This window comes from Callorhinchus milii, unplaced genomic scaffold, assembly GCF_018977255.1.
Source record: "Callorhinchus milii isolate IMCB2004 unplaced genomic scaffold, IMCB_Cmil_1.0 Scaffold10, whole genome shotgun sequence".
NCBI classification, from domain to species: domain Eukaryota; kingdom Metazoa; phylum Chordata; class Chondrichthyes; order Chimaeriformes; family Callorhinchidae; genus Callorhinchus; species Callorhinchus milii.
This window is the reverse complement of record NW_024704751.1, coordinates 9,190,746-9,208,371: the sequence shown is the minus strand read 5'-3', so window position 1 is coordinate 9,208,371 and position 17,626 is coordinate 9,190,746. Positions and strand designations below refer to the sequence as shown.

At 51.2% G+C, this 17,626-nt stretch overlaps 1 protein-coding gene across 2 annotated transcripts in view; it reads left to right on the top strand.

Annotated features, from left to right (window-relative positions):
• The first annotated feature begins 4,320 nt into the window (after nt 1-4,320).
• abr (ABR activator of RhoGEF and GTPase) overlaps nt 4,321-17,626 on the top strand; it is a 50,440-nt gene continuing 37,134 nt past the window's right edge. The window contains exon 1 of one of the 2 annotated variants that reach the window (XM_042338369.1): nt 4,321-4,477. Coding sequence is in view for 1 of the 2 variants with exons in the window: in XM_042338371.1 (XP_042194305.1) it covers nt 12,781-12,841 (61 nt within the window). In the remaining variant the exon portion in view is untranslated. Of the gene's footprint in view, nt 4,478-12,597; nt 12,842-17,626 lie in introns of those variants that run through there. The other variant, XM_042338371.1, reaches the window with a different exon arrangement.

The following is a 17,626-nucleotide window of genomic DNA, read 5'->3' as shown; positions in this document are numbered from 1 at the left end:
CTCACTTCCTCCCTTGCCACTTTCAAGGCCGGTCTCAAGACACTTCTCTTCGATCGTGCCTTCGGTCGCCCTCCCACCTCTCTGCCTTCTCTCACCCCTACCCCACCCCTCCCGCATGCTTAGGTCCTGACCCCTGACTGTCCATCGCCTTAGGATGTCCTCCTGACGTGAAAGACGCTCTTTAAATGTAATTTGTTGTTGTGTTCCTGTGTCCCACGAGGAGAGAGAGAGGGTGGTGGTGTGGCATGTTTTCACCGAGTCTGGTATTTTTTTTTTGATCAGGCAGGTGTCTGACACATGTGCAAAACCATCACTATTCCTAAGAGTATCCAAACCTGACTGAGAACTGCACACGTGTGGGCCAGCTGCACATGGAAACTTCTCTGTGTCTGGAATGGTTTGTACCCGCACGGGAAGGGCACACCCTGCTCACTTAATTCCAGAACATTTTAGAGACATTGTGGTAACTGCTAGAATCTAACCAGCTAAACCCCATAGCTTGCCATTGAGAGCTGCCTGTCCAGCACAATGTTACCTGTTAGAACTTTGGCTTGCAGGGTTAACAAGAGCTGAGTGGGAAGGGTTACCCTGCTCAGATAAATAATAATAATAATCCTTGCATTTGATATAGCGCTTTTCGTGTCTTCTCGACGTCTCATAGTGCTTCACAGAATAGACTTTAAAGTGAATTGACTGTATATTTGTGGGCGAAACGCGGCAGCCAATTGCACACAGCAGTGTTCTACAAACAGTCGTAGATTGAAAATGACTAATTTATTGTTTTTTTTGGAGGGATTATTATTAGGCTCTGTGTGGAGTAAGGAAACTTGCCCAAGGTTTCGCCCTCTGCCTGGGATTGAACTCAGGTCTCTCACTTGCAGAGCGAGTGCTCTAACCACTGAGCTACAGGACTCCACGTAGATAAAGACTCGTAGATACAGGAACTGAAACACAAGATAGTTTAGGACAGAAAAAGCCTTCACTCTCAACAGGTTTGACTCTGAAAGGTTATGAACCTGCAGCCAGTATATTTTTCTGTTCACTATTGTTATCTTTCTAGAAATACACCCACTTAAACCTTGCTTCAGTGTTTTCCCTGGGAGCGTTCTGATGTCAGTTCCCACTGTTAGCTTCCTATATTTTATGTTTCTGTTCCCTATTTTCTGAAATCTTCACTATATTGAACAATTTCCCCGCATCAACCTTGTCAGTCCACTTCATCATGTTGAGAACTGACTGGCAGTCCTTTAATTACATTTATATAGTTCCTTTCACGTTCATTCAACTAATCTTTCTCGTTCATTTTAAAATATTCTTGTGAAGGTACAGAGAATCCAGCTCCTGGCTGCAAATTATTCTGAAAGATTGAATCCATCATTGACATTTACATAGCAGCTAATAAAAACTGCCTTTTAGTGCTGGGATTTCATCTTCCCCAGAGGTGATATATCTGTCATTTCACAAGTTGGTTGTGAGAAGTAACACAATCATGTAAATTTCTCACTCAGTCCTGTTCCGTTCAAATTCTACACAGTCCCTTGCAAGTCATTTAACAGCCGATGACAATCTGGAGAGATGCAGGAGCCCTCATTAAAATCACAGCCAGCAAACTGTGCCAAGAAGCAGTACATCTGTTAAATATCAAACAGTGGATCAAAACTGATTGGATCTTCGCTAGACTGTGTGTGTGTGTGTGTCTGTCTGTGTGTGGTGCAGAACAGAAACAGGAGCAGTTGGTGATAGTGAGTGAATGTGTGAGTGAGTGACATGAGTGTCTTCACACAGAGTTAGTGCCTCAGCAGTGCAGACTCCAGTTATAGTAGCATAATCCCAGTGTAGAGGTGCAGGTCGCCTACTACAGCAGTTTCAGATATGCTGGACTAAGAGTGACTGAGCAGCAGACTTAGCATTCGAGCAAATAACTTTCCATAGGTTAGTTTGCCAGCTCGTCCTCACAGAATTTGAGTTTTCTCCAAGTCTCTGCCTCTTACTGAGATCAGAAAGGATGTGCAATAAAAATAGCTTGAATGAAGCCTGTGTTCTTTAATACGATTCTCTCCAGCTGAGCGAATACCAATTCTTCCTCAATTTGATGAGTTCCCACCAAATGTTACGGTTCGCTGTTCTCTTTCTCCACTCCCCCACGCACCACAGATTGACTCGGCTATTGCAGGTTCAACCTGTTATTTACTCGGAGTGAGACTGTCGGGAAATTCAACTCAGAACTGTCCACAAACTATCGTCCACGGTGGAGAACAATCCAAATGTTTTATTTGCTCGTCTGAAGAAACTAAAACAGTGATCAGTTCTCTATAACTCCAGTTCTCCCTCAGTGACATCATCCGCAGACATGAGGTCAACTTCCACATGTATGCGGATGACACCCAACTCTATCTTTCTGTCTCCACCCTCAACTCCAGGACCACTGCTGTCCTGACAGACTGTCTGTCGGACATCAAGTCCTGGATGAGGGCAAATTTCCTAAGTTGAATGTGAACAAGACTGAGGCCCTCCTGATCGGCTCACACCCGCGCCTCAGCACCTCAGGCTCCGGCAGCATCAACCCCATGGTTGCACACGACAACTCACCAACTCACCGCCAGTCAGGAACCGAGGTGTCTCGTTCGACCCTCAACTGTCTTTTCTCCCCCACATTCAAGCCATGACCCGCTCTGCCTTCCCTCACCTCCGTAACATCGCCCGACTCCGCCACTCCCTCACCCCTCAGGCGCTGAAACTCTTGTTCGTGCCTTCATCACCTCCAGGGTCGACTATGCAAACGCCTGTGTGTCGGCCCTTCCCAACCCCTCCCTCCACAGCTGCAGATAATCCAGAGCTCTGCAGCCCGTGTCCTCTCCCGCACCAAACCCCGTGACCCCATCGCCCCCACTCTCCCCCGACTCCATCGGCTCCCTATCCTTCAGAGGAACCAGTTCAAGATCCTGGTCCTCACCTACAAAGCCCTCCACGGCCTCGCCCCACCCACCCCGGGGAGCCCTCGGGGCCGCGGCCCCCGCACCCCGCGCCCACCCCGGGGAGCCCTCGGGGCCGCGGCCCCCGCACCCCGCGCCCACCCCGGGGAGCCCTCGGCGATGTCTCGGCGACCCGGTAAAAAGGCGCCGCGTCAAAGGCGAGGATCATCATCATCTTCCATCTTCATCATCATCATCTTCATCATCATCATCATTATCATTTACTGTGAAGTGGGAGTGAACCAGTGACTGAGTGACTGAGTGAGTCAGTGACTGAGTGTCAGTCAATCGGGTCAACCAATTCCGACGCGGTGTCAGAGAGGGCCCTTTTTAATGACGGGGGAAAGTGGGGCTGTGAGTTGGGTCCGAAGTTGAAGGGGGACTCTTGACTGTCCGGTGGGTCTCGGGTCGGGGTCGCGCTGCCCCCCGGGCGGGCGGGCGGGGAGAGGGGGACAGAGAGGGGGGAGAGGGGGAGAGAGAGGGGGACAGAGAGAGAGGGACAGAGGGGCTGAGAGGTCGAGGTCGTGTCTGTCCTTTTCGGCGCTCGAGCTCCGCAGTCAGTGACACGGACCCTCCGCGGTCGTCCCCTCAAGTTTAACCTGAGCTCAGCCTCAGCCCTCACCCCCCACCACACCCCTCACCCCCCGGGGGCCCGGTCACACGCGGGCAGCGCCGGGGAGCCAGGCTGGGGAGGCCGGGGGGGGAGGCCGGGGAAGCCGGGGAGGGAGGCCGGGGCAGGAGGGGAGGAGGCCGGGCAGGGAGGGTAGGAAGCCGGAGAAGGAGGCTCGCCAGCCGGGGGAGGCGGCTCAGAGCCCGGGGAGGGAGTGTAAGAGCCCGGGGAGGGCGGCTCCGAGGCCGGGGAGTGGGCCCGGGGAAGCCGGGGCGCGGGGCCATGTGGGACGCCGAGCAGTTCGAGCGGCACTGGCGGCTGGAGTTCCCCGAGGGGCCGGTGCCCCGCCTGGAGCTGCGGTCGGTGCCGGAGCTGGAGGCCGAGCTCGAGCGCTGCCGACGCAACCTGCGGCGGCTCCAGCGGCAGCTCAGCGAGGAGAAGTTCAAAGTCATCTACCTGGAGACCACGCTGGGCCGGCAGCGGGGCCACGGCAGCCCGGGGCCCGAGCCGGGGCCTCGGGTAGCCAGGCCGCCCGAGCCGGGGCCTCGGGTAGCCAGGCCGCCCGAGCCGGGGCCCGCGGTCGAGACCGACACGCTCTCCCCCTCCCCCCCGCCGCCCCCGCCCCCGCCGCCGCCGCTCGGGGAGAGACCCGCACCGGAGGGAGGGCCTGACCGGAGCCCCCGGGTGAGGCGCCGGCCTCGCGTGATGGCCCCCCCCGGCCTCGGGCTGCTGCAGGGCCAGGCCGCCGGGGAGGGGGAGCCGGAGGCGGCGGCGGCGGAGAACAGCCCCGAGGAGAGGCCGCGGCAGCTGCTGTGCGTCCCGACGCCCCGTATCCACCGGGACTCGGCGGCCGGTAACAGCGACAACAGCTCGGACGAGGACGCCGTCTCTATAGGTAATGTCCTCCCCCCCTTTCCCCCCCTCTCTCTCCCCCCCTTTTCCCCCCCCCCCCCCCCCTCTCTCTCCCCCCCTTTCCCCCTCTCTCTCCCCCTTTTCCCCTCTCTCCCCCCCTTTTCCCCCTCTCTCTCCCCCCCTTTTCCCCCCTCTCCCCCCCCTTCCCCTCTCTCCCCCCCCCCTTTTCCCCTCTCTTCCCCCCCCCCTTTTCCCTCTCTTCCCCCCCCCTTTTCCCCTCTCTTCCCCCCCCTTTTCCCCTCTCCCCCCCCTTTTCCCCTCTCTCTCCCCCCCCCCTTTTCCCCTCTCTCTCTCCCCCACCTTTTCCCTGGCTTTCTCCCCACTGAGCCCTGATGTGTTCCACAGGAACAGGAGGAGGCCATTCAGCCCCTCGCGCCTGTTGCGCCGTTCATTCTATAAGACCGTGGCCGATCTGTACCCCGACTCTAATTACCCCCCCCCCCATCCCCCCCCAACCCTCCACCCCCTGACCTGACAAACATCTCCTCCACCTCAGTGTTGACCCGGTGAATAGACCACAGCCATAATCCACCGCCCTTTTGGGGGGAGAGAGAGAGAGAGAGGTCCAGGTGCTGGGTTGCCCACCATGACGTTGGCAGAGCCAGAGGTTCCTGGTACCTGCCGTCCACCTGGTGAGGGCTCAAACCCTGACTCCAACCTCATCAGTGAGGAGAGAAAATCGGTACGGAGAGAGAGAGAGAGAGAGAGAGGGGAGAGAGAGAGACGGAGAGAATGGTAGATGCGTTGGTTCTTGCGCCTTTAAGGTGTGTGTCTCCATCCGCGTCGAACGACCAACTCGTGACTGTCCTCCTTGGAGCTGAACTGGTTCCCAAGCCGCGACGTGTTTGACAGTAAATCCTTGCGTTTGATAGCAGCGCCCGTTCACGTCTTCGAGACGCCTCGAAGCGCTTCACAGGAGACGCCGGCAAGTGAATTGATTGTATGTTTCTGTGGGCGAAGCCAGGCAGCCAATCGCGCACAGCGGAGGCCCCGCAAACGGTTGTGGATTGCGTGACCCAAATCCATTATTTTTTTTAAATTCACAGAAATATTGCTTATGCAGTCGGCTGACACTGCTCAAGTAGGGCAATCCGGCCCTTAGCAGCCAAAAGGTGGGACCACCCTCCCCTAAATAAAATTGGTCATTCACTCCATGGCTGTTTAGGATATTGCTGTGCGCTGATTAGCTGTCACATTTGCCCACACAATCACTACACTTTCGCACCACTTTACAGTATATCCTGTGAAGGGCTTTGAGATGTCTGAGCAACACGATAAGGCGCAAGATCGCGTGCAAAGATAATTCATATTATCTGTTCTGCGAGGATTTCTGTTTCACAATTTCCCTCTTATCGTAATGTTATATCTGACAATAGTTTTGAGTCGTTTACCACTGGGAGTGCAAGGTTTGTCACTGGGAGAGGGGAATTAGCCTCAGCGATTGGCACAGCATTATAGTATTATTATGTTGCTTGAAGTCTGATGTGTTTTCTGTATGTATTCAAATCGTCACAATAAATAAGCCCCGTTATAATGGTGCCATGAGCTTATGTAGGCATTGAAATGCTTCATTGTATTCCGCCCTGGGACCTGGCATGCGATCTGTGACATTCCTCCGGGCTATAACAGTCTGTCTGATATGCTTTTTTTGAAATAATATTTAATAATGATCCTTGCATTCGATATGGCACTTTAGCGCATCTTCGAGCCATCTCAAAGCTTCACAGTATATACTGTAAGTTGAATTGATCGTGTATTTTGTGGGCGAAATGCGGCAGCCAACTGCGCACGGCAGCGTCCACAAACAGCACCGCTGTCTGTTAATGTTTGGAGCCATGGCGTGTACCACCGTCACTGGGAGACCCTTGCCACTAGCTCTTCTCCCTCACTAATTTTGAATGTTTGTTTCCTCGGCCCGGAGTTTGCCAGTTTGGGGAAGTGGAGTGTGTAGCCTTCGTGCCCGGCACTTGGCCTCACCTGCTCTGTGTCTAGTCTGCTGCCTCCCTCTCTGTTTGCACCACAGACGGTCTACTTGCTTCTCAGTGGAGAACAGGCACTGTAATCCACTCAGTGTTATTAGGGAAGGAAGTTGTTCAGGAGATAAATGTGGTTTGTGAATGTTGATGAGAAGTGAATTGGGTTTCACGATAAGGACAGGTTAGGGCTAGGCTGCTACCTGGATAGTTATTCATTACCTTTCACAACAGGAGGACGTCTCAAAAGCATTTCACACAACTGTTAAGAGTGACTTGAGAGCTCGAAGGCGCTGCTGCTTAGTCTGTTCAGAGCTGTAAAATAATAAGCGCTATGTGTGTGTGTGTGAGAGAGAGATCAAGTTATGGAGACATCTTCAAGGGAATGTGAATGAGAGGGATGGAGGAAGCTGGACAAAGGCATGAACTCCATTCAGGTGCTTGTGTTTTGTCCCAACGAATATATAAGGGGCAGAGCTGCAATCTGCAGCAGAGCCTCGGGCAACATTGCCGTAAGTGGCACTGTTAGACAGTAGTGTAGACAGAGGTCAATTACTATAGCAACAGTGGGTTAATGCAAAGGATGAAGCTTTGTGTTCCTGATCACGTTGTGTTAATGGAAGGGCGCTGTGAGAGAGCCTCGAAGGAAACTTGCCTAAGGTTTCGCCCTGTCCCGCCCTGGAATCAAACCTCGGTCCTCTCGCTTGCGAGGCGAGTGCTCCAACCACTACGCTACAGGACTCCAAATGTAGTCAGCCTGAGCAGGGAGTTGGTAGGTTCTCAGACTGAGCTCATGCACAGACGAAGGGTGTTGCTGAGGTGCGGCTGGAATGAGGAAATAACCTTTGTGGTGCAAGTGAAGTTCCTGTGGTTGGAAGTTTTATGAATCCAATCTTGTGTTAGTGAGGTTCAGTCTTAGTGATGTTTTATGAATCCAGCTTTGCATTATTGAAACTGTTTTCAGTTCCTTGGCCGGCAATTTTCCCTCCTGTATTTGACAAAGCCAATTCCTAACAGGCATGAACTGCCAACCTAAAGCTTCACCTACCTCGGCACTGCAGTATGTGCCGATTTCCACTCAGGAAGCCACAGGGTGGAAATGGAAATAGCACAATAGTGTGCTTCATGATACCATCGACCACTCTGTCCTCAACCACCGTCTCTTCGCAACACCCTTCACGGCTCTGACCTTGACTGGTTCAGGTCATACCTCTCACACAGCCTCCATTTCATCTCCACAAACGGTTCCTCCTCTTGCCCCCGCACCGTCTCGTGCAGCGTTCCTCAGGGCTCTGTCCTTGGTCCCCTCCTTTTCAATATCTACACGCTCCCTCTTGGTGACATCATCCGCAGACATAGGGTCAACTTCCACATGTACGCTGATGACACTCAACTCTACTTCTCTGCCTCCGCCCTTGACTCCAGGACCCACTGCTGTCCTGACAGAATGTCTGTCAGACAAGTCCTGGATGAGAGTTACTTTCTTCAGTTGAACGTCAACAAGACCGAGGCTCTCCTGATTGGCTCCCGTCAGCGCCTCCTTACCTCAGGGGCCGACAGCATCACTGTCCATGGATGCACACTCCACCTTGCCAAGCCAGTCCAGAACCTTGGAGTCTTGTTTGATCCTCAACTATTCTTCTCCCCCCTCACCCCCCCCCCCCCTCCCCGCACCCCACCCTCCCTGATCCTGAGTCCCAGCTCGGGTCCGAGTCTCTGACTGTTGTGTGACTCAGCAGCTGACTGTGTGAGGTGCTTCTGATGTCTGGTGTTCCATTACTCCTGGTGCAGATTTCTGCAGGGTGGGGGCTGATTGACACCCGCCACATTCTTGGAATTATAATAATAATAATAATAATCCTTGCATTTGATATAGGCTTTTCACGTCGGGAGGACGTCCCAAAGCGCTTCACAGAACACACTGTAAAGTGAATTGACTGTATATTTGTGGGCGAACGCGGCAGCCGATTGCGCACAGCAATAATGTCCCACAACGTGTCGTAGATTGACAATGACCAATTTATTATTGTTTTTGGTTTTGGAGGATTATTATTAGGCTCTGTGTGGGGTAAGGAAACTTGCCCAAGGTTTCGCCCTCTGCCTGGAATTGAACTTAGGTCTCTCGCTCGCAAAGCGAGTGCTCTAACCACTGAGCTACAGGACTCCACAGCAGGGACAGAGACCAGACAAGCCAGAGAGCTGTGCGCTCTCACTGTGCAGCCCAGAAAGCAGGGCGGATTTCTGCTCTCCCGCCAGTGTAATAATAGTGACTCTCATCTTGGCTCTCGAGCAGATGAACGTTGAGAGGCTGTAAACCACAGCAAGTGGGAGTGCTCTGTGGTATCCAGTCCGTTTGCTGAGAGAGCATCGTACATGTCTTCAGCACAGAATGTGGCTGCACCTCTTCCTCTTCCACACGCCACCAATCTTCCGTCTCGTTGCTGCTTATTTACAGCCCGAATGAAAGGAATTGAAATGCTGAATTTAATCGCCTGTCAAACATTTTCTGACACGCTCTGTGTCGGGAGATTGATGTGAAGGTACTGGGCGGTTATGGTGCTCTCTCTGCTCGGACGCTGGTTCCTGCATGTGACAGTCCAAGGCCGGATAATCTCTTGGTATTTAGCTGAGGGGAATGTGAGGAAAGATAGCAAGAAATAACCTGAACGTCAGTGAGAACTCAATCCCTCTGCCTTGCTCTGAGATGCTACCCTGCATGGAGGGCGCTGTATATGTGCAAGTTGTTGTTGTTGTTGCCCCTTCCCTCTCCACCTTCAAATCCCACCTAAAGACCTTCCTTTTTGATTGTGCCTATGGTCACCTTCCCCCCTCCCTCTCCCCCTGGCTCGTTGTCCGAGTCCGCTACTGTCAAGCGCTCCGGGAAGCTATCCCGCGTGAAGGACGCTATATAAATGCAAGTTGTTCTTGTTGAGCAAGAGGAATTCACCAGTAATACTTTGACCTTCGCAGTCTTGTGTTTCCTGACCTTTGCATTCTCCTCCAGCCCTGAAGTTAAACACCTGCAAATATCATAGGCTAAAGTTCATCCGAATGGCGCGTGCGTGTCTGTGTGTGAGGGCGGAGGAAGGGAGAGCGACCATTTTTGAGATTTAACATGTACCGCTTAGCGTTTTGGGCTAAACTTGTTTGCATTGCTAACCATTGCATTTCTCTGCACTGTAGAGTTTGTGCTAATTATGGAGGAGCGCGAGTGTGAGATCAGGGTTCAGGTAGATGAGCAGATTGAGTGAGTGATTGTGTGAGTCACCACCACAATACAAACCTGCATTGTTTGTGCTGTTTGCTGGCCACAGGCCCATCGCCACACCACAGAACCGAAGTTTCCGAGAGCCATTCTGCCCCCAATCTGGAACTCGATCCCGGAGCCCCTTGCCTTACCCCCTCGCTCGTCCCACGCCTTCCTCCCTGCCTTCATAATTCGTCTGTATCTTTGACCGTGGCATTTGGGGCCATTTTCGGCTCCAAACTCCTTAGCACTTTGCTTTGACACGTCCTCCTGACACAGAAGGTATTGGGAGTGGAGTTCTGCAGCTCAGTGGTTAGAGCTCTTAACTTGCAAGCGAGAGGACCTAGATTTGATTCCCGCGCAGGGCGAAACATTAGGCAAGTTTTCTTACTCCACCTGCCCCTGTTTGTTAGTCGATTGGTGGATCACTTTCCGAGGGTAATAATCCATTAAGGAAAAAAAATAATAATAATTTGGTCACTCAGTCCAGACTGTTTGTGGGACGCTGCTGTGCGTTTGCACCCACAAAATACACAGTCAATTCACTTTACAGTATATTTTATGAAGCACTTTGACCCGTCTCAAAGACATAATAAGGCATTATATCAAATGGTTATTATTATAAATTGTTGACTGACAGGCCTGCGCATACCGAGCGGAGTGATCCGCAGGAGTGAGCCCTCATTTTGTTCTGAAATACTGCAAGCGTGAGGCTGTTCCCTCAAATAATAAATACTATTTCCGTTACTCAGTTAAGTTATTCTGAAAAAAAAAAACCTTCAGTTTCCATTCACACTCTCGAAGGCATCGCGTTAGAAAGGCTCGGATTGTGGTCGCGCACCGTGCAGTGGTGCTCTACAGCCAGCAGGCGGCAGTGTGGTGTCTGACCTGCATCATCGCCAACAACAACTTGCACTTGTACACAGGGTCTTCGCGTGGGGTAACCTCTCAGAGTGTTGCTCCGTGGCTTCTTTACCAGCGTTCACCCCCGTCCGAAGGCAGACCAAACGAAAGCCTCCTTCAAGGCACGTCTCAAGACCCCCCCCTCTTCGACCGCGCCTGAGGTCATCTTCTCACCCCTATCCTCCTCGCCCTCCACCCCTCCTGATCCCAACCCCTCGGCTCGGGTCCAAATCCCTGACCGTCCGGCACCTTGGGATGTCCTCCCGACGTGGAAGGCGCCGTGTAAATGCAATGAGTTGTTGTTGCTGTGGCTCTTAAGTCTCTCCTTGTGCCCGGGTGTGACGGGCAGTACCATTCTCTCCTCATGATGCCCTGTTCAGTGACGAAGGTAATATGAACAGTCCAAATTGTAAACTCGCTGGTTACACTGGTACATCTAGAACCTACAGAAGCTGGAGCGAGTCAGCGATGCTGCACATACACATGACTGTACCAGGCTGTGCTCTGTGGGATATCAGTCACAATGCAGCTGTCACTCTTATCCCGATACAATATCCATCCCCCCTGGCAACAGTACGATTCATATTACAATTCCCAATGGAGACAGCATTTCTACAGCTTTTCCCGTGCCTTAGTTCCCCTCTGAGTTGCACACGTACCATGGAGTCCTGCAGCTCAGTGGTGAGAGTACTCGCCTCGCAAGCGAGAGGACCTGGGTTTGATTCCCGGGCAGACAGGGCGAAACGTTGGACAAGTTTCCTTGCTCCACACACACACCCACGGCTCTGTTTACCTGGCAGTAAGTAGGAACCCGGTTGTTAGTCGATTGGTGGATCGCTTTTCCTGGAGTAATAATCCCTTAAAAAAAATAATTTGGTCACTTAGTCCACGACTGTTTGAGGAACACTGCTGTGTGCAATTGGCTGCCGCGTTTCGCCCTGCCTGGGAATTAAGGGAGTCTTGTGACAGGGAGGGTCTCGCTGTGGCTGTGCCCCTTATCCATCCTGTGTCTGCAAAACAAAGTGCTCCATCCTTCTCTAGGGGTTTGGGTGCAGACAGGGGAGGAGAGAGGCATCAGCGGCAACAGTGAATCTCTCCATCAATCCTGGATCAGGAGGGACGTAAACAGGAACACAGGGAGCTTGTTACTGAAGTGTCTGCTTCCTCACAATGTGTAAATAAATGCTACAACACATGTTTGTTACCGTCACTCACACTCTCCCAGCTATTCCACCCCCTCCCTCCGCCCACACATACACACATACATATTGCCTCTCACACTTGCACCCATTTGCCTTCAGGGGCTGCAGCGTAGTGTTTGTTGTGTAGTGTTGTGGCTGGCGCTGTGCTGTGTGACTGGCCTTCCTTAAACACTGGATCAGATCGCTTGCTCTCTCTTTCTCTCTGTCTCTCCCTGGGGTGGCTCGGCACAGTCGCGGGCTGTGCCGTGTGGGTTGCAGTGAGCTCTGCTCTGCTGTAGGGAAGCGATGCAGTGTGATTAGCATTGGGGCAGTTAGCTTTTGCTTGTCCATCTGTCTTGGGATGCACACACAGCGCCTTGTTGCAGCAACGCTCACAGGGGCAGAGCTAAGCCTCTCACTCTTGCAGCAGCCTCTGTTTCTCTGACCATTCATTCATTCATTCATTCCCATGAAGACTGGTTCTTTAGCCTTCCCACTGCATACAACACACACGCGCACACAGGGTATCAGAGGGCGAAGCAGACTGCAAAGCAAAGGCTGGAGAGAGAGCAGGCAGCACTATGTGTGTGGGTGGGTGATGGATGTTTTTCAGTGAGCAACACACTCACAGCACCATCTCCCCAGTCACAGCCATTCTGTGTTTGTTTGGGGGGTGGGGGAAAGAAACGGCCTTTTTAAAAATTTATTGCAAAGAAAAAAATGCCATATTCTGCTTGATGATCTCTTCTCTCTTTTTTTCCCTTTTCTCTCCCTCTCTCTCTCTCACACACACTCACAGAGCTGTGGGGTGTGTGAGTCAGTGAGTGTGTGTGAATCTTGCCTGTCTTGAGAGTATATGCACAATCTGCTCTGTGCTTTACAAAGCTCTCTCTGGGCTGTGTGTATGTGTGTGAGAGGTGATGCCCAGCGACTGGATCCTACACTAGCCACCTACACTGGGAGGAATCGCCATTGAGTAGTGATGGAGCCCTTAAGCCACCGTGGCCTGCCTCGCCTCTCCTGGATCGACACTCTCTATCGCAGTATGTTTCCTTTCTCTCTCTCCCTCTCTCTCTCCCTTTGTCAGTGTGTGGCCTGCCTTGCCTCTGTGTGTGCGTGTGCGTGAGTGAGTGAGTGAGAGTGTGTGTGTATCTGCCTGGCTAGCTAGCCACCGTGTGTGCGCGCGTGTGTGTATATACACACATTTCGGCCACAAAATGTACAGTCAATTCACTTGACAGCCTCAACGAGGTGATCAAGTGCTACATCAAATGCAAGGATTATTGTTGTTGTTATGTCATCTTTCATTGATACCGAGCGCTGTGCTCCTTTGCTCCTTTGCTTATCACGTGAATGAGCAGCAGTTTAGCACAGGTTAGAGACAGAGTGAAGCTCCCTCTGCACTGTCCATTCACACTCCCAGGTCAAGGTTACAGACACAGTAAAGCTCTGGGACGTCCTCCTGATGGGAAAAGGGCTATATAAATGTAATTTGTTGATGTTGATTGCAGGGCGGTTGGCTGTAGAGCAAGGTTATGTAATGTGATTATATTTTGTTGAGTTTCTGGTGCCCGGGTTAGCACTGGGTTCCTGGTGCCTATCTGGTCAATGTGTGGGGGAGAGGGTTGGGTTTGGGGGCTGCAGATACACTGTAATAACTAACGCTTGTCTCAAAATGGATAGTTTTACAATATTTTTTGTCTCAAAGTCCTGTTTATTCAATGCCGGCATGTTCTCGATATTCCCTGTGACAGATTTTATGTTTACAACAAGAGACACATAATAGTGACAGGCAGGGCTGCTGCAGGGATGATAATAATATTAATAATAGTAATAATCCTTACATTTGATAAAACGCCTTATCACGTCGTTGAGACATCTCAAAGCATTTCACAGAATATATTGTAAAATGACATGTGTTGTAAATATATATAATATATAATAAATAATATAATAATTTTGTCCCTCAATCTACGACTGTTTGTGGGACACTGCTGTGCGCAATTGGCAACAAAATACGCAGTCAATTCACTTTACAGTATATTCTGTGAAGCGCTTTGAGACCTCTCGAAGACGTGATAAGGCGCCGTATCAAATGTAAGGATTATTATTATTAATAATAATTGTGTGGGTGGGTCGGGTGTGTGTGTGTGTGGGTGGGTGTTTGACAAATAGTCCTCTTGTCTGGGTGGCTGAGCGCTGCTCTGGGCCCTGGGAGGGTTAGTGTCACTTTAGTTCAGTTGATAGCGTATATGCTCTGCCTCAGGAGGTTATGAACAGTCTCGATCCAGCCCCCAGCGAGTGTGAGCTGACATCCGGCACAGCTTTACTCTCTCACTGACGCAGGCCACGAGGGTTGTGTGTAAGAGAAATGACGGGAAGATTTTTTCTGAGGTTTGTTCGAGGTCATATTGTAGGCTCTGAGCTTTAGGGGTAGCGGTGTGTGTGTGTGTGTGTGTGTGTGTGGTCTGACCTTTGCTGTACTTGCCCCACGAGTGCTCAGTGCTGTAACTGGCCTGTTCGCTGCGGTCTTGATTGTAGGACTCGGTGAAGTCTCTCTGGTTGTGATTATTTCGGGCCGAGCCGCTCACTGGCCCCCGCACAGGAAGTGGCTGGAGAGCCTGACGTGGGGATATTGATTTTCGGGAGTTAATCCTCAGATCTGAGCAGCTCTGCACTGCGGACACATTGATTGGTTGGTTCTGGCTGTTTGTGTATAAATTGGCTGCTACGTTTGTGTGTAACAAAAACACACAGTCACTACAGTACACTTGACAATAAATCCCGTGAAGTGCTTTGAGACGTCCTCTCGACGTGCAAGGCGCTGGCTGTGTCATCAACCAGAAGGATTGTTGTTATTTCTTCTCACTCTGTTTGGGTAAAGTGTGACCAGTCGACTCCAGGAGATAACTAACGGCTGAGAGGTCCTCAATAAGTAACATTAGTTCCTGAACGGAAGCCTTGGATCAAGATCTGGAGCCGGGGAAAGGATCTTATAAATAACAACAACAACTTGCATTTGTATGGCGCCCCTCACGTGGGGTAGTGTCCCGGAGCGCTTAACAGCGGTGGGGGTGTGGGGAGGGAACGGGATCAGTGTGACGGTTGGATTAAACACGGGACACTGATACTTGTGACTGACAGATTGTGTGAGGTGAGGTATTAGATTGGCTCAGTTGGTAAGCGCTCTCTTCACTGGGTGGGAAGTGGTTTGAAGCTCCACGTTGGGATTGCTGGGGCTTATCAGGAAATCATTCATCATAAGAGACGTTAAAGCCCAAGTGTCTGTCTGTCTGCTTGTTCAAGTGGATGTTAAAGTGCATCCCATGGCACTATTTGAAAAGGGAAGGGAGTTTTTTCCCGGTGTCCTGGCCAACAATCTCTCGGATATACATTGATCACTTACTTCATGGCTGTTTGGAGGGCATTGATTGGCAAAAGTTAGCCGCCACGTTTGCCTATAAATGGTCACTACACTTTTACAACACGTCCCTAACGAAACACTTTGGGACGTTTCAGTGTTTTGGGCACTATAAAATGCAAAGATTGTCAGATGTTTATTGAACACAGACCAGCGAAGTCTGACGGAGCCTGGCACCCAATTCGCATCAAGATGTTCAACGCCTGTGCATCATTCTTAGAGTTCCGGCTTCACCTTAGAAAGGGGAAGATAGGATGGAATTTCGTCCACAAAATACGCTACAACTTTACAGTATATCTCTTTGACACGTCCTCCTGACGTAAAAGGCGCTATATCAAATATAAGGATTATTATTTATTATTATAATTGAGGTCTGGTGCCAGATGTGGGGCTGTCAGAAGGAGAGGCCTTGTAATAACAACGACACATGACATTTATATATAGCGCCTTTCACGTCGTAAAAAAGACGTCCCGAGGCGCTTGTAAAGTGGGTGATGGATCACCGCGAGGGAGGTTCAGGGTCGCTGAGGGCGACGCTGTAGCACAGTAGCGTTTATTGCAGTCAGGGTTGTGTGTGAGTTGTTACTGTGTCTCTGTATCTGTCACCCATCCCCATCCATTCTGTATATAGTTTATTTTCTTCTCCGCCTCCTGCATAATGCATTTGTTGCAAAGTGCAGAGCTGTTAACGTTAACCCATCCCTCTCGGATAAGCAGATTACATCTTGCCGTGAAGCCTGCTGCTGGACGACATGAGCTGCGAGAAGTCCGAGTTCACCAAGTTACTACACTTCCATTCGTGCTTTTACATTAAATCCGAGGGAGGGTTTTGTTCAGTCACTATTATGAGTTGCTGTGACTGGGGACAGGGGATGAGACACTATGATGGGTGGTGACGGGGGTGGAAATGACCCTCTCCATCCTGTACCTCTGGGTCCATGACAGTAAGGGCTAGATACAGAGTAAAGCTCCCTCTACGCTGTCCGTCCAGCACTCCCAGGTCAGCCACAGCACGGGTGAGATACAGAACATAATCCTTCCATTTGACGTAGCGCCTTATCACGTCTTTGAGACGCCTCAAAGCGCTTCACAGAATATACTAACCCTGTGTACTTTGTGGGCGAAACGCGCCAGCCAGTGGCACGGATTTGAGAGAAAACAAGATCCTGATCGCTGGCGTTGGTTGGGCGGTGTGGTGCAGCTGCCGAGGTCTGCGGGACTGCTACTGCTGCTGCTGGTCGTGGTGGTGGGTTCAGTGGAATATTCAGGTGTAAGTGCACGTTACCAGAAAACCCAGCGCTCGGGGATTGAGCTCCAGCGACAGATTTAGTACCAGCTAGGCTAAGGCAGGCCTCAATACATGTGTGTGATATTAGCTGTGATGTAAAGCCCTGTTGTACCTTACTGATGTGGCTAATGGTCTCGGTACATTTAATCAGCCCGCGCACTGCATCTTCCCCTTTGCGAGGCTGACGTTAGTTTTATTACCAGATTCTCCATTGATTCTCTACTCTCCTCTGAAGGTGGTGCGTCTCGTTGTTTAGATTTGCAAGGTAATGGTCTGGCAGGGTCAGAGAATCATAGAAACACAGCACAGAGGGAGGCTGTGCAACCTATCGTGCCCGTGTTACTCTTTGAAAGAAGAGTCCATTCCGTCCGATTTACCGGCCTTCCCCCACCCCCTCCCATCTCCCTGCATATCATTCCTTTATAGATATGGAGGGCGTGGTGGCGGTGGGGAATGGGAGCAGTTTGAATTGGGTTGCTGGAAAGATTACAGCTGTGCCCGATACAACAACTTGCATTTATATCGCGCCCTTTGCGTGGGATAGCGTCCCGGAGCGCTTGATAGTGACGAGTCTTTCGCTGAGCCGGGGGAGAGAGAGAGAGAGAGGGAGGGGGGAGGTGACCGTAAGCACGATTCAAAAAGGAAGGTCTTTAGGCGGGATTTGAAGGTGCGGAGTGAGTGAGGGGGCGAGGCGGAGGGATTGGGGAAGAGCGTTTGAGCAGATACACCCACTGTCCTCACTAATCACTGCTTTGCTTATAGGTTGGACCCAGATACACTGCAAAAGGTTGGTTGGTTGGTTTTATGCAAAAGCTAAGACACAGAGAGGGTTTGTTCTCCTTGTTTTGCTGGGATGTTGTGCTGTTTCCTGATCGGGTATCTGATTTGATAGATAATGGACAGTGGAGGTGCTTCTCTCTCCCAAGAGCACTGAGCCAGTTTTCTGAGAAGAGATAGAGCGAGAGAGACTTATTTGAGACACTCGATGTGGAGGGAGGCATGTTGTTGAGTTTCTGGTGGAGAGCGAGACTGACTGCGGCCTCACCGTGCGGAGTCTTGATCTTGGTGTGTTGGTGCGTGGAGCAGTGTTGACTGGAATGGAGATATTTTATGAAATTC